General features: G+C 42.4%; 1 protein-coding gene across 1 annotated transcript in view; it reads right to left on the bottom strand.

Annotated features, from left to right (window-relative positions):
- Positions 1–11,367: 11,367 nt before the first annotated feature.
- Positions 11,368–15,631, bottom strand: part of atg2b (autophagy related 2B) — a 35,072-nt gene continuing 30,808 nt past the window's right edge. Inside the window, exons 39-43 of the mRNA XM_056295673.1 lie at positions 15,490–15,572; positions 15,239–15,360; positions 12,887–13,041; positions 12,650–12,799; positions 11,368–12,536 (exon numbers count right to left, since the gene is read on the bottom strand). Of these exons, the coding sequence (XP_056151648.1) occupies positions 12,306–12,536; positions 12,650–12,799; positions 12,887–13,041; positions 15,239–15,360; positions 15,490–15,572 (741 nt within the window). The 3' untranslated portion in view covers positions 11,368–12,305. The remainder of the gene's footprint in view (positions 12,537–12,649; positions 12,800–12,886; positions 13,042–15,238; positions 15,361–15,489; positions 15,573–15,631) is intronic.

Here is a 15,631-nt window from a genome sequence, read left to right as displayed (position 1 = left end):
CACATAAAAGTTATACTAGTAAATGCTTCTGTAAAATGTGGGCTGTAAATTTTTTTTTCAAGCAACAAATGTTAAAAAAAACAACAACAAACAACTCAATTTGCTCCTGTGCTGCTATGGCAACGATGAGACAAACGTCAAGCAATCGAACAAAGGAAAACACTTCCGGTTTGAAAGAAGTTTGTTTTCAAAATAAAAGCAATTATGCCTAACGCGACATTGTTTTCGAAATAAAGTAATGAATGAAAAGAACATCTTTTAATTCAAAAAATGAATCTACAAACAGTAAGGCAGTCATTACAATTATAGAACTTACATCAAATAGAGTGAACAGACAACACTACACGAGATGTAAATCATTTACACAAATAATGCAAAAATGGTTTATAAAAGAAAATAAATTAAGCAGAATAAAACATAAACAATCATAAAACAATTATTCCTTATTTTTCATTATCCAAACCGCTTATTGTACTCAGTGTCGCGGGGATGCTGGAGCCTATCCCAGCAGTCATTGGGCGGCAGGCGGGGAGACACCCTGGACAGGCCGCCAGGCAATCACAGGGCTTCTTCTTCAACAAATCCAAAGGATAATAATGAATGGCCCACCATTACCAAAAAATCCGCCAACCTCGACTAAACAAATAATCCCTTAAACCATAGACTGAAAATAAAAAGAGCCCTGTGATGGCCTGGCGGCCTGCCCAGGGTGTCTCCCCGCCTGCCGCCCAGTGACTGCTGGAATAGGCTCCAGCATCCCCACGACCCTGAGAGCAAGATAAGTAGTTAAGATAATGGATGGATGGATGGATGACTAATTAGTTGTTGATTTTTAAGACATTCCATTGGTCAGACCATTTTCTAGTGATACATAGGGATCTTTGGCACGTTTTGAATTTTTTTTAATGCTAGCACGTGAAAATGAATCAGAATCAGAATCAGAATACTTTATTCATCCCCGAGGGGAAATTGGGTTCTATTACAGACACTCATGCTCTAATAACTAAAAACTAACAAGATACAAGATAAGAAAATAGAAACAGAAACAAATAGAAATAAAAGATAAATAAAAAACAGAAATAAGAACAAAATATATCAACAAGCATGGTGCACATAACACCCTACCCATACTTCACTACCGCAGCACACAACAAGCAGCACAAACAAAACTCGACAGGGCCAGTCCAGTGACCATAAACTCAGGAGTGTCTGACAGTCTGAGTCTGAGGGAGGAGTTGTAAAGTTTGATGGCCACAGGCAGCAATTTGATGGCCACAGGCAGACCACATGCCTGCCACATCATAACGCAGACTGACCATGACCGACAGCCTCAGAGTGGTGCTCCAGATACTGAAAGAGAGAGGGCTCACACTCAACAGGAAAAAGTATGAGTTTAACAAGTCCAAGCTCGAATTTTGCGGGTTCATCTTCTCAGCTGGCGGAATCTCAGCTGACCCCGAAAAGGTCACTGCCATTCAGCAAGCCAGCAACCCACGAGACCCGACTGAAGTCAGGAGCCTACTAGATATGGCCAACTATTGCTCACGCTTTATCAAAGACTTTACTTCAATTTCAGCACCACTATGCAAGCTGACCAGAAAAGACACACAGTGGCACTGGGGCCCAGAGCAAGACAAAGCTCTACAGACCATCAAAGAAAGCCTGACCAGCAACACGGTAATGTCATATTTTGACCCTAACAAAGACACAGAACTTGTCGTGGATGCCAGCCCTGTCAGCCTGGGTGCCATTCTACCAAAAGGAAGAAGGGGAGAGACGCACCATAGCCTACGCCAGCCGTGCCCTCAGTGATGTGGAAAGTCGCTACTCGCAAACAGAGAGAGAAGCACTGGCCATTGTTTGGAGTTGTGAACACTTCCATCTGTACCTATATGGCAACGCTTTCACCCTTGTCATAGACCACAAGGCACTCGAGGTGATCTGGAACAACACCCCATCAAGACCACCCGCCAGGATCGAAAGATGGGGGCTGAGACTACAGCCCTACAACTTCAGGGTAGAATACAGAAAAGGAGCGGAGAGCCCTGCGGACTACACATCCCGTCACCCTGTTCCAGTGCAGACAAGTGGAAACACAAGAGCAGAGAAGGTGGCGGAGGAGTGTGTGAACTTCGTGGTACAACACGCCACACCCAAAGCAATGACTCTCACAGAGATAAAAGACGAAACACTTAAAGACCCAGTCCTGCAGAAGGTCAGTACCCCCACATCAGAGACAATACATGGCACAAAGTTGCAAGTGACACACAGCACAGTGAACCACTCAAGAAGTACAAACAAATCAGTAGTGAGCTCACTGTCACACGCTGATGACATCATCCTGCGAGGCACAAAGATTGTCATCCCTGCATCTCTTGAACACAGAGTGCTACAGCTAGCCCATGAAGGACACCAGGGCATTGTAAAGACAAACACATTCCTCAGATCAAAGGTATGCTTTCCTAACATTGACCTGAAAGCAGAACTCACTGCTAAGAACTGTCTAGCATGCCAGGCCAATACACCCATAGCACAGTCGGAACCTTCGAAGATGTCCGAACTACCAGTAGCCCCCTGGCATAATGTCAGTGCAGATTTCTATGGCTCACCCCCTACCGGAGAATACCTGTTAGCTATCATAGACGAATACACAGGCTACCCAGTAGTGGAAATTGTGAGATCCACTTCAGTCAACACAGCAATCCCAGCCATAGATAAAATGTTCTTCATGTTTGGAATTCAGAGAAACCTAAAAACAGGCAATGGCCCTCCTTTCAATAGTGAACAGTTCTCCAAGTTTGCTGGCCATCTAGGTTTCCACCACCAGAAAATAACGCCCCTCAGGCCTCAAGGAAATGCAACAGCAGAACGCTTCATGCGCACGCTTGGAAAAGCCATCCGCGTGGCAGAAACTCAGAGTATCCCATGGAAACAGAGGCTTAACACGTGTCTCCGTGAGTACCGCTCCACACCACACAGCACCACTGAAGCGTCACCTGCAGAACTAATGTTCCAACGCAAAATCCACACCAAGATCCCGATGGTCACCATGACCATTGAAAGGGGGCCGTGCCTATAGTCCCCGGGTCCTATATTCCCCGGGTCCTATGTTCCCCGATCGGGGAACATAGGACCCTCTTTTGGAAAAAGGGTCCTATATTCCCCGCTGTTTCCAGGGGAACATAGGACCTTTTTCCAAATAAAGGGTCCTATATTCCCCGCTATTGCCAGTCGAGGAACAAACCGGGGAACTTAGAACCCTTTTTGCAAATTATTTCCTTAACGGGTCCAAAATAATCAAAACTGGGGTCATGGCTGAGATGTAGGCTACGACAATCTATTCCTCCACTGATTAAATTAGGCCGTATTACCATTGTTGGCTGTTGTATATCGCAGGCCACCTTGAGTGCGTATCCAAATTGGGCCTAGAGGAGGCTGTAATTTGCTTTATTGTTATTTCTTACCAATATTTACTGCAGTAGGCCTAGTTAGTTGGCTCTCCGGCTCAGCATGGACAGTCGGCAATCAACGCAAGTTTGTCTTGCAGTAGGCCCGCCTACCAGTATAACCTAGCCATTTCCACCTTCGCTCAAAGTTCAATTTGCACAGCACTGGACACTTCAGCCACTTTCTTGTTACTTTGCAGATCGTTTTCCATATTAAATCACTTGGCAGACTTTCTTTCAAAAAGACTTTAATGATGAACTTTTCAGGCAGAGAACTTAGACCAGGACTTGAAATTTAGGACCAGCACAACGTATCCATCAACGGGGGCCGCCTACCTTACACAATAGGCTAATTGCCTAGTAATAATAATATGTGCTTCTCAAAAAACTAAAGGCTTGTGGAGGTGCTAAACCAAAAACATGAATCAAAGACGAACATCAAAGGATGTAAGGTAACACTCACCAAATGGTAAAAAAATAACAGAGGCAGTCCTCTATTTCACCATTTTATTGTTTGGCATCAGTCATTAAGGTTTCTGAAGAAGACCACCCGGCCAAGTTAATGACTGATGCCAAACAATGAAATGGTAAAATAGAGAATTGTGTCTTTTTTTTCATTTGATGAGTGCTACCTTACATCCTTTGATGTTCTTCTTTAATAATAATAATAATAATAGTAATAGTAATAATATCAATAATAATAATAAGAAATAATACATAATAATAATAATAATAATTACAGCCTAATAATAATAATGATAATAATAATAATAGCCTAATTATAAAAGAGGCCTAATAACAAATAACAATTACAGGTATAATACTATCAATAGTAATGCTGATAATAGGCTATTAATAACAAAATGCTTCTAGTAAAAGCTTGGCTGAAAAAGGGTTGGTCTATGGCAGAAGCCCCCCAGAAAAGGCATGGTCTAAAAAAAAATCTCCAAGGCCTAACTAGGCTAACGTTAAGGCTTTTTTCTTCTTCAAAAAATCAAAATGAGTAGTCCTAGTCCATTAGGCTACTCAACAAAGAGGGGCTAAAACCCTGGATTTGACGTTGCCGACGCTGCAGGACCCTTTGCGCATTATAGATCCTTCTGATTGGGACTGTTGGCTCCCTCGCAACTTCTGCAATCACCCCCTGTCGGAATTCTGCACGGTGCACCATTTCTCCGTCAGGGGGATGCACGTGTTCCCCAACATCGTGCACAATAATGTTAGCATCCACGTCCTCCACTTCAAATCTATTTGTGATCAGTGGCACTCTACAGTTCCACCTCCAGCACCTCCATCTAATGGTGTCTTGATTGGTGCGGTGCTTCTGATATCTGAAGTTCTCATGTACCAACACTTTGCCCCCTCGATCACCATCCATAACTATCGCCATTGTTTGTCTTCTTGTAGGCTAGTAAGCACATGACAGTGAGTCCACGAGTTATCACCGATAACAACCGATTGTTGCAAATTGTTGCAAGTTGGCGGGCGGTTTAGACATAGGTGAATTTTGATCATGTGGTTCAGAACGCCAGGAAACTTGGATGCAGATGACCACACATCCACGACAAGTCTTAAATATTTCCAAACTCGAAATCATGTGTGCATTTGGCTATTTATAAATTATTTTTCGAGCAATATGTGTTTTGTGATTCAGCTTTAGCGTTGTTGATTAGCCTTTCATTCATATTTTGTCAAAAAGGCGTATTCATTAGCCTAGGCCTATGTCCCGTTATTTCTGTAGCATACAGCATCTTAGAATCTTAAGAGACCAGGCAGATATTGTTATTATTTTATTGTTATTACCATGGTATATTAGCCTACTTTATAATTATAAATATTTCAATTATCCAATTTTTAGCATTTCTAATATAAGGCTATATTGTTGTTATTATTATTATTATTATCATCATCATCATCATCATCACCATCATTATTATTATTATTATAAGGCTATTATTATTATCATCATTATTATTGTCATTATTATTATGTTATTATTATTATCATTACAATTATGATGCTTAAAGGGCCTTACTGAGCAGATGGTTTCTATCTGATATCTGTCAGATGCTCTTCCCAATGAGCTGGTGTGGTTATAATGGGAACGACGGCTGTCTAGGGAACATAGAAGAAGCGGGTCGGAATTGGCCTATTGTCGGTATCAGCCAGCTTTTGCAGGAGTCTATTCCTGGTACAATGCGCTAGACCTCTGGGAGATGGACTGCTGAGGACGGAACACAACACTTATCCTCAGCTCCCAGCACTTCTTGCACAATGTGCTACTCATACGCTGAGTTGGCGGCACCCGGGATCGAACTCACGACCTTACTATCCATAGGCGAGAGCTCTACCGACTGAGCTACGCCCGGGTACAATTGCCCAAGGAGTATAGGCTTACTATATTACATTCAGACACAGACGAGCCAGCTCACCTACTCGGCGAGGCGCATTGTCCTCGGTAAGTGACACATTTCGCGCATAAATATCAGAGAACTACCAGGGTGGGTTATGCGCCCAAATGTAGGCTATAGCCTAATAAGTTGAAATTGGTGTAGTGTCGAAAGTTTCCACATACTTTAGCCAACCTGGACTTTGTGAATTCGTTTTTGTGATATAAAAATAGAAATCGTATGATTCATTGTCTTCTTAATAATCTGCCCTAAATAATGCATTATTGAAAATGCACTTTTTGCGCCAAACAGCGTCAAACCTGCTGACCGGGGAACATAGGACCTTTCTTTATAAAAAGGGTCCTATGTTCCCCGGGTGCCCTAGGGGAACATAGGACCCTTTTTAGAAAGGTCCTATGTTCCCCTGCACACACAAAACGGGGAACATAGGACCCTTTTGGGGAAAAGTGGGGAATATAGGGCCCTCTGTATACAAAAAGGTCCGATATTCCCCGGTCTATAGGGGGACTATAGGACCCGGGGACTATAGGGAGGACCCCATTGAAAGTGACATTGACCACAAAATCGGAGAACGAGACATGACTGCTAAAGCAAAGAGGAAAGACATGCAGAGGAGAGACATCTCCGTATACAGCCCCCAAAATAACTTCATTCTACATGTGGTTCAAGAGGTGCGAATCAGTAATTGTTCTTCATTTGTTTTATATTTGTGCATAATGTTTGTTGATGTGGCTTTACATGGACAATATGATATGTTTTCAGCAATTTTATCTGATTTCATCGCATTTCTGTTGTGCTAACGTTTGGGCCTGTTAATCAATGGAAACGAGCTTAAGAGACTTTAAACCGAATTAGAGATGTATATTTTAAACTCTGTCTTTTGTTTTCTTGTAGTTTTCACGATGCCTGCTGACAATAGAGAGAGATGTATAAAATAAATCTTCAAAAGACATCTGTATGATGCGTGGCCATTATTTCATTGGACCAGTGTTAGCTACACGGAGACAAGGAACAACCTTGGCGGAGTCTGACACCCACCGAAAACGTGTTTGACTTTGTGCCGAGAATGCGGACACAACTCTCATTTTTGTTATACAAGGGCCAGATGGCTTGTAGCAACTGCCCTGGTGCCCTGGGGACCCGAGGGGAAAGCCCACTCTAGGGTGCTGAAAAGGAGGCTCTGACCAATTGTCGAACCTCAGATCCAGGAGGAACAATGCGGATTCCGTCCTGGCCATGGAGCAACGGACCAACTCTTTACCCTTGCGGATGTACTGAGGGAGGCATGGGAGTTTGACCAGCCAGTTTACATATTTCTTGTGGACTTGGAGAAGGCTTATGACCGTGTACCCCAAGGCACTCTATTGGGGGGGATCCATCCATCCATCCATTATCTTAACCGCTTATCCTGCTCTCAGGGTCGCGAGGATGCTGGAGCCTATTCCATCAGTTATAGGGCGGCAGGCAGGGAGACACCCTGGACAGGTTGCCAGGCCATCACAGGGCGCGCACACACACACACACACACACACACACACACACACACACACACACACACACACACACACACACACACACACACACACACACACACACACTTGCTTGCTTGCTTGCTGGTTGTCCATCGTGCCCGATGATAACCATCTTCTTCTATTTGTGGGTCCTTTGAGGACTCAGATAGCAGAAGATACCTGCGCAGAGGTGGTTTTTAAAGTGGCAGGGGGGGTGCGCTTCTCCCAACGCCGGGGGCTGCTGGAAATCCAGTTTTTCGGAAACCGCCTCGAAGTGTGCCGCCACAGCTTGCTTTTCTGTTGGGGTAAGCTCCCTTAGCCTTATGTCTTCCAGACTCACCCACAAGGCAGCGGGGCAGTGGTTGATAGGTGCCAGGGTGTGTCCACCAGGGTGGGCCTGCACACCATATCTCTGGGGCCCACTGCTGCTCCGAGATCCCCTGCCAAGTTAGCCTGGGGCCGCCAGACCCCAGTTACCACGTGTGGCCACGGGGAGGCCTGGCAGGAGTCTTGGTGAAGGAGAGGCTATGTACCGGCAAGGGAAGGGTTACACGCTAGGATGCTTCCCCACAAAGGCTAGCCAGCGGCAGCAAGCTAAAGGCAGGAAGGACACAAGCGGGTTGGAAGAACACGTGCACCTTCCCTCCAACTACACACTGCTGCACTAGACGCATCACAACACTCTTGTGTGTATGCACACACACACACACACACCCATTCATTCCTAGGGAAAATTTAGTATGGCCAGTTCACCTCACTTACATGTCTTTGGACTGTGGGAGGAAACCGGAGCCCCCGGAGGAAACCCACGTAGACACGGGGAGAACATGCAAACTCCACACAGAGGATGACCCAACAAGGTTGGACTACCCCAAGGCTCGAACCCAGGACCTTCTTGCTGTGAGGCGACTACACTAACCACTGCGCCACTGTGCTGCCATGTCATAATATTATTGGTTGAAATTGGTTGGTTCAAGCCTACGTAAGTATATGTCATGTTTTGTTTTACAGGAAGAAAACGTGATTGTTGATAAATAGACAAAGAAATTGATTTTTTGTTACTTTTTTTTGTTTTACATATTGTTAAATAGGTGCATAATCTGAGCGGGGATGTGATATAAAAGGGTTAAAAAGGCATCTTTCATTTCCACTCAACTTTTAAAATAAAAAAAAATAGAATCCAGCCAATTGTTTCCATTTTTCATATGGGCATTTGAAAACACCGCAAATGTATTTTAGACAACATAGAGATTTAAAAAAAAATCATCTGAAGTGAATTTAAATGTATGCCTCTGCTCTAAAGTGCAAATGATTTTAGTCTTTTTGTTTTTTGTTTAGGTTGAAGAATTTTTGCCTCTTCATTGCTGCACACTGAACACTAAACTGCAACCGCCTCGAGTTTTGCGATCTAGATCAGCAAAGGTAAAAACAACTTAGGTTCAGGCTTAACATTTTTTATTTCCCTTTTAAGAACATTTCATGCTTTTAAATACAAATTCAAAAATCCACTATACACTTATGTACAACACGATATTCGCAATATTCACATGAACAAGGAAATGAGCAAATTAAAAAGACTACAGTCACCATGTATGAAGCCAAACATCAGTATCCAAACAAACACTTCAAAAATCCAGTGAGCATGATATTAAGACTTTGGCTGAAATTCTACAGCAGGTGCGGTTTCCTGTGGAAGTTGGGCCAACAATTCAAAAATGTAAGTGGCAAATTGACAAGGGACAAAAACCACCTGGATCCTGTCTTTTACATTATAAAAAGCAGCCTTAATGAAAATTATGCTTTTGCTTAGCCCACAGTAAAGTTGTGACACTTCAGAACAAATTCAGTCTTCTTCACTGCCATCTATAAATCACGTGGGCAAGCACCCTTTTAGATCATCTGAAAGTGTCGTTTACAGACCTATAAAATATATCACATTCACACAGATGTGATTTTCCTGACCGTCTCTTAATTTGCATGAAATGTTACACATTAGGAACACAGTAAATAAAAAGGCCCATATACATGGTTAAAATAAATTAAGGGACATTACAGCTTAGATATTAGTCTCTGCTGACATCAAGTAGGATAATAGGACACAATGTCTTAACAGTAAATGTACAGAGCCATTTCAAAATGAAGCTATGTGGGTGCCCAGTAAGGGAACAACCTGTTTTTTCCTCATTATACTTTAATGTTGAAAATACCAGTCCTATCTCCCCAAAAAACGAAATCCACACAAAATATGTGACCCTTGATCAGCAAAAGACTCCCCTTACCTGCCAAAGTACCTCTGATTTAACCGGGTTGTAGATAATGCTAATAACCATGAAGGCACTGTGAGGGAAATATGGGCACTGGTAAACTAACACAAGCCATTTATCAATAGCTCAATTTGCAATTTGTCCTATGAGATGAAAGTTTTATATACAACAGTGCTGACTATGACGCACATACAGTTAGGTCCATAAGTATTTGGACAGTTACACAATATTTGTAATTTTGCCCCCATACACCACCACAGTGGATTTGACATGAAGTATTTGAGATGTGATTGAAGAGTAGACTTTCACCTTTAATTTAAGGGGTTGAATAAAAATATGGCATTAACCATTCAGGAATTACAGCCATGGATATACAGGGTCACCCCATTTTCAAAGGCTCAAAAGTAATTGGGCAAACAAACACAACTATGATTATAACAATTATATTTAATGTTTGGAGGAAAATCCTGCAAAGAACAGACTGCAAAGGACATCTTCAAATTCTGAGTTTCCTCCTTTGAAATGCTCTGCCAAGACTTAACGGCAGCTGCCTTCAGTTGCTGGTTTGTGGGTCTTTTGGCCATTAGTTTGATCTCCAGCAAGTGAAAAGCATGCTCAATTGGGTTGAGGTCAGGTGACTGACTTGATCACTGATGAATATTCCACTTTTCTGCCTTGAGAGACTCTTGGGCTGCTTTCTCAGCCTGTTTTGCAGTGTGAAGCGCCGTCCTCTCAGTTTTGTGACATTTGGCTACATCTGAGCAAATAGTATATCCTTATAAACATCACAATCCATCCGGCTACTTCTGTCAGTAGTCACATCATCAATAAACACCAATGACCAAGTTTCATTGGCAACCATACATGCCCAGTTCATAACACTACCTCCACCATGTTTGACAGATAATATGGTGTGCTGAGAATCATGAGCTGTTCCTTTTGTTATCCACACTTTTCCTCTTCCCCTCCTTCTGGCACAAGTTAATCATTGCTTTATCTGTCCAAAGTACCTTGTTCCAGAACTGGGTAGGTTTTTAGATGTTTTTAAACAGTCTAATCTGGCCTTCCTGTTCTTTAGTGACACCAGTGGTTTTCACCTTGTCATAAACCCTCTGTATTTATTTTCATGCAGGCGTCTCTTGATTGTAGACTTGGACAATGATACCCCTACCTTTCAAGAGTGTTTTTGACTTCACTAGATGTTGTGAATGTGTTTGTCTTCACTAGGGAAAGAATTCTGCGATCATCCACTGTAGATGTGTTCCGTGGTCTTCCAAGCCTTTTGGTGTTGCTGAGCTTGCCAGTGCATTCTTTCTTTTTAAGAATGTACCAAAATGTTGATTTGGCCACTCCTGAAGTGTTTACTATCCATCTGCTAGATTTCCTTTGCTTTTTCAGCCTAATGATGGCCTCCATCACTTGTATTGACACCTCTATGGACCTCGTGTTGAGAGTTCCGATGAACAGCTACCAAATGCAAATGTAAATACTGGGAATGAACTCCAGACCTTTTATCTGCTTAATTTGTCATGGCATAATGATGGAAAAGGTCTTACTTGCCCATAAAACCACTTGTTAGTCAAGTGTCCAATTACTTTTGATCCTCTGAAAATGGGGTGACCATATATAAAACTGGCTGTAATTCCTGAACGGTTAACACAACATTTTTGTCCAACCCCTTAAATTAAAGCTGAAAGTCCACACTTAAATCACATATTGGTTACTTCATTTCAAATCCACTGTGGTGGTGTACCAGGGCAAAATTACAAATATTGTGTCACTGTCCAAATACTTATGGACCTAACTGTATCTGTTTAACATAAAAAATTTTAAAAAAAATCTGACAACAGGCCTCATTCATCAATCATTTGTACGTACGTACAAATTTGTTCTTCCACACCTATGGAATTTTTTTTTAGCTCTCAATATTCTCTGACAGTCAGCAGCATAATTCCTTCCCCCTTACATCTATTGTCTACCTCTTGCAACGAGCCATCACTCAGGCTTGCAAAGACATCAGTGTTAGCCAATTGGTGTCTAAATTCAGGGGTTACCAGGGTTCAACTTTTTTTTTTTTAAATTCTTTACATGGTGATGCTGGTTGCGTTGCTTGGGTCCTGGGCTGTTCCGGTGGCGTCTGGACACTGCTTGGAATCCTGCTCTTCATATTCTTCATAAATGTTATAATCCCATTATAATTCTTTTATCCTCTTTCAATGTTGTATTCTGCAAATTGTGTAAACACAACATCCATTGCACATTGTCCATCTCGGGAGAGACAGCCCTCCTCTGTTGCTCTCCCTGAGGTTTCTTCCTATTTTTTCTCCCTGCTTAAGGGTTTTTTTAGGGAGTTGTTCCTTATCCAATGCGAGGTTCTACGGACAGGATGTTGTGTTGCTGTAAAGCCCCTTGAGGCAAATTTGTAATGTGTGACATTGGGCTATACAAATAAGAAAAATGACTTGACTTGACTGAGACAAACTTCAGGGCTAAAAAATTCCATGGGTGTGTACAAACAAATTTGTAAGTACGAATGATTGATGAATGAGGCACAATGATTCTTTCACGTTCCAACATTCTGTGCGGGGCTGAGCAGCTTATGGCCATCAAGTCCTTTTTCACTGGCAGCTCATTGGGAGCAATCAGTTTCAGTTACTCGATGGCAAGAGAAAATTATTCTTCCCCTTGCCTCCATTTCTGAGACTCCTCTTGGCGTGCGTCGGGGTGAATCTGGTTCCTCATTCCCCCCAAAACATTGGAGGTGGCTTCAGTGGCCATGATGAGAGGCTTGACCACTGCTGGGGGCAGCTGTCTTAGCACTCCACCCACTGCCCCAGTCATTCCGCGTTGCTCATGTTCCCGGGTAGCTGTGTCGTAGATGGTCAGTGCCGTGTCTGTGATTCCCTGTAGGTGTATCACACATCATAAAATCTTTACGGACAGCAAGTACAGTTCCTTTGATGAACAGCAATGCAGTGTGAATATTGCAGTTTAGCCATTTTTGACAGTTTTATTACCTCTTTGACAACGGTGTAGGCCTTGGCTACGCCCTCTCTCAGGTCAACAGGCTGATGAGCTAATCCGTAGTGGGAGAAGCGCTTTATCCTCCTTGTCTCTCTCTCATCAGGCACTGGAGACACCATATCATAGGCTGTCTCAGCTGCCGCCTAGGGACAGACAACATATTTGTAAGGTGCCTGGTACAGTCCATTACCAATAAGCTTGACCTTTGAATAACTCAAATGCCAATTTACCTGGATGGTTCTCACCATACGGTTGGTGAGCTCCAGCGCAGCCATTGCCGTAGAGGTTCCAAAGGATGCAGTGCCTCTCTGAAACCCACGGACTATCCGACCATCCTTCCGGTACTGTTCTATTGGGAGCCAGACCAAGTCCCTGAATCCCTGAACTGAACACAACATAGAACAAAGAAAAACAACAAGAAACCTTATCTAAGGATTAAGGTTCAAGTACGAGGATAGCAACGAATTTTTAGTTGAGGTTTAATCATGCTTTGATGCCAACATTGAACAGCTGCCTTGACTATAAAATACCATTGTTAACTTAATATAGCCCAAGCTTTGCAAGTTAATTCTGACATGAAAATTTGCTTTGTAGTAGCAATTTTGATGGGGAAATACCTTGGTTGAAGACAATTATAAAAGACAATTCTAAAACTCAACCATTTAGTCAAAACAGTTATTGCTGACCTTTGTGAGGTACTGAGAAGTTAAGTTAGAATTTCATAAAAATAGCTCTTTCACATTGGGTTATACTTGTCTGGAACCAGTCGGGATTTTATATTTTATGATTATTATCCATGTGAATTTTGTAATTTATAGGGAGATGTAATTCTGCGTTCACACAGCAATCAACTTGGTATGTAGCTTAAACTAACTGATGAATGACCGTAAATTTTAAATATTTTGTATAGAGTGATTTTTATTGAACTTGAAGAATCATGAAAAAGCACTGTGGTGATCTATATCTGTAAGACAAAAACTGAAATCTACCATTCACACCTGAGCTGATCAAAGCACAAACTTCCTTAAATTTCCTTCCTTAGGGTCCAGACACACTAAACCAAGTAGCGGCGACGAAGGCCGACTGCTGCGTTGCCTCACGTCACCTGCCGTCTGGGCCAAAAAGTAGCACTTGAAACAGACCGCAAAGACTACAGCCGACTGCCAACTAGCATGTACGTTCTGCACTGATTCGCTAAGCTGAACAATCACCGATGATTCAACATGCTGAATCGGCCGAAAAGCTGCTGACGGGTCCGACTAGTGCTGACGGTGCCGGACACATCGCAAAAACTAGGGTCACAGACGCTCACCGACGGCCCGACATTGGCTGACAGCCTGGTGTGTCAGGGCCCTTCTGTTATTTTTATCTGTTGCAAGTGTGCCTATAACAGAACATCCTTTGGACGTGAATACCGCATACAGAGACTGGAAAATCGGAGTATTAGAGAGTGTAACGTGGTGGGTGGCTCAGTTTAATTTGTTTAATTTAGATAAATATTAATTTTCTCATGTTGTATGTCCACATCAGTTTGTGTTAATAAAACATTGATGGAGTGTCTAACCCAGTGCTCCTCGAAACCAAGCATTGTTACAGTCAACAATTACAATTATCTTTTGGCCATCACACACTGAATTTCACCTGTCGCACATTTACTTGGACAGGCTAACTTGAACATGTTCCGCTATTGAAAAGTTCATTGCATGTGATTGCAGCTGCACCCAAGTATCAACTCAGCCAATGTTCAGTCAGTCTACCATCCCAGACAGACACAGAACCTGCAAAAAAAATGTGATTGAAATTACAAAAGTCAAATTAGTTTATTTGTACAGGGGACTTCACTGCAAAACGTCCTATTGTAAAACATCCAGCGGAGTCCTTCATTGGGGCTAGGGGAGACTTTGGATCGCTGTAATCAGCGTCACCTCCACTTCTGTCACTACAAGCAGAACATTATCCATGGAACTTTTGTCACAATGGAAAGGAAACAAGAAGAAGAAGAAGAAATCTAATTGACTGCTGATAGGTGATGCCCATGAAAGTTGAAAAAAAAACTGTCAACTTTTTTTTCCAGTGATAAACCAGTTGCTCATCATCCAGTGGCTCAGCGCCATAGAAAATCACTAAGCTTATGGCCACTCATCAACCAAGTTGCTAGGTGTGTGAATGCAGGGTTAGAGTCCCAAAGAATTGTTCAGGCTCAAGAGCTTGTGGGGGTTGTTCAGAGGGTAATGATGTTATTTTATCATGCTGTGGTATCATGTCCTGGATTCAGAATATGAACTGCTCCCATCAGGCAGACGCTACAGGGTTCCAATTAGATACAAGAAAAGATACCTGAACAGGTATAAAAACCCATCCCTCTATCAGTGAATTTTATAAACTCAGGACATAAGGAGTGTGTGAATGAGGGGCTGTGTTACATGTATTTAAATGCACTTTATGTCTGCACTTGTCTGTGCTATGCATTTTATGTCTGTTACTGCACTATATTCTATGTATTTTTATGTGGAAGCCTTTATGTCTAAGACAAATTCACTCAGGGACAAATAAAATAATCTTGACTCTTGTGGTCTACTCACCCAACTGGACCAAAGAGTGAATAGGCCCCACTCCTCCAAGTAGGCCTGGTAGCTGGTTTTTCTTTATGTCATTTAGCCATTCATTGATTGCATAGGAAAAAAGTTTATCCACACCCAAAAGCCTGAAAGACAAGTGACCATTACTTTCCTGGGAAAAAAAGGTACTACTTCAAATTTGTTTTCCACATGCTGAATTATGTGCGTAAAAATGCCACATATTTGCACTTACTGACTGATGATGTGAAACATACCCTTGTCTGTAGCATAATCGTCTTAGTTTAAGCTCTGAACAGTTCAGCTGCGTAAGTCCAATGATGATCCCTGCAAATGTTCCCTAAAAAAACAAAATGACCAAAACGTCATTTGTAAAATCATCCATGAAGCATAAGCAGC

The sequence above is a fragment of the Lampris incognitus genome, chromosome 16 (genome assembly GCF_029633865.1).
Source record: "Lampris incognitus isolate fLamInc1 chromosome 16, fLamInc1.hap2, whole genome shotgun sequence".
In the NCBI taxonomy this organism is placed as follows: domain Eukaryota; kingdom Metazoa; phylum Chordata; class Actinopteri; order Lampriformes; family Lampridae; genus Lampris; species Lampris incognitus.
The sequence above is the reverse complement of the archived record's forward strand: the minus strand, read 5'-3'. Positions and strand labels throughout refer to the sequence as shown.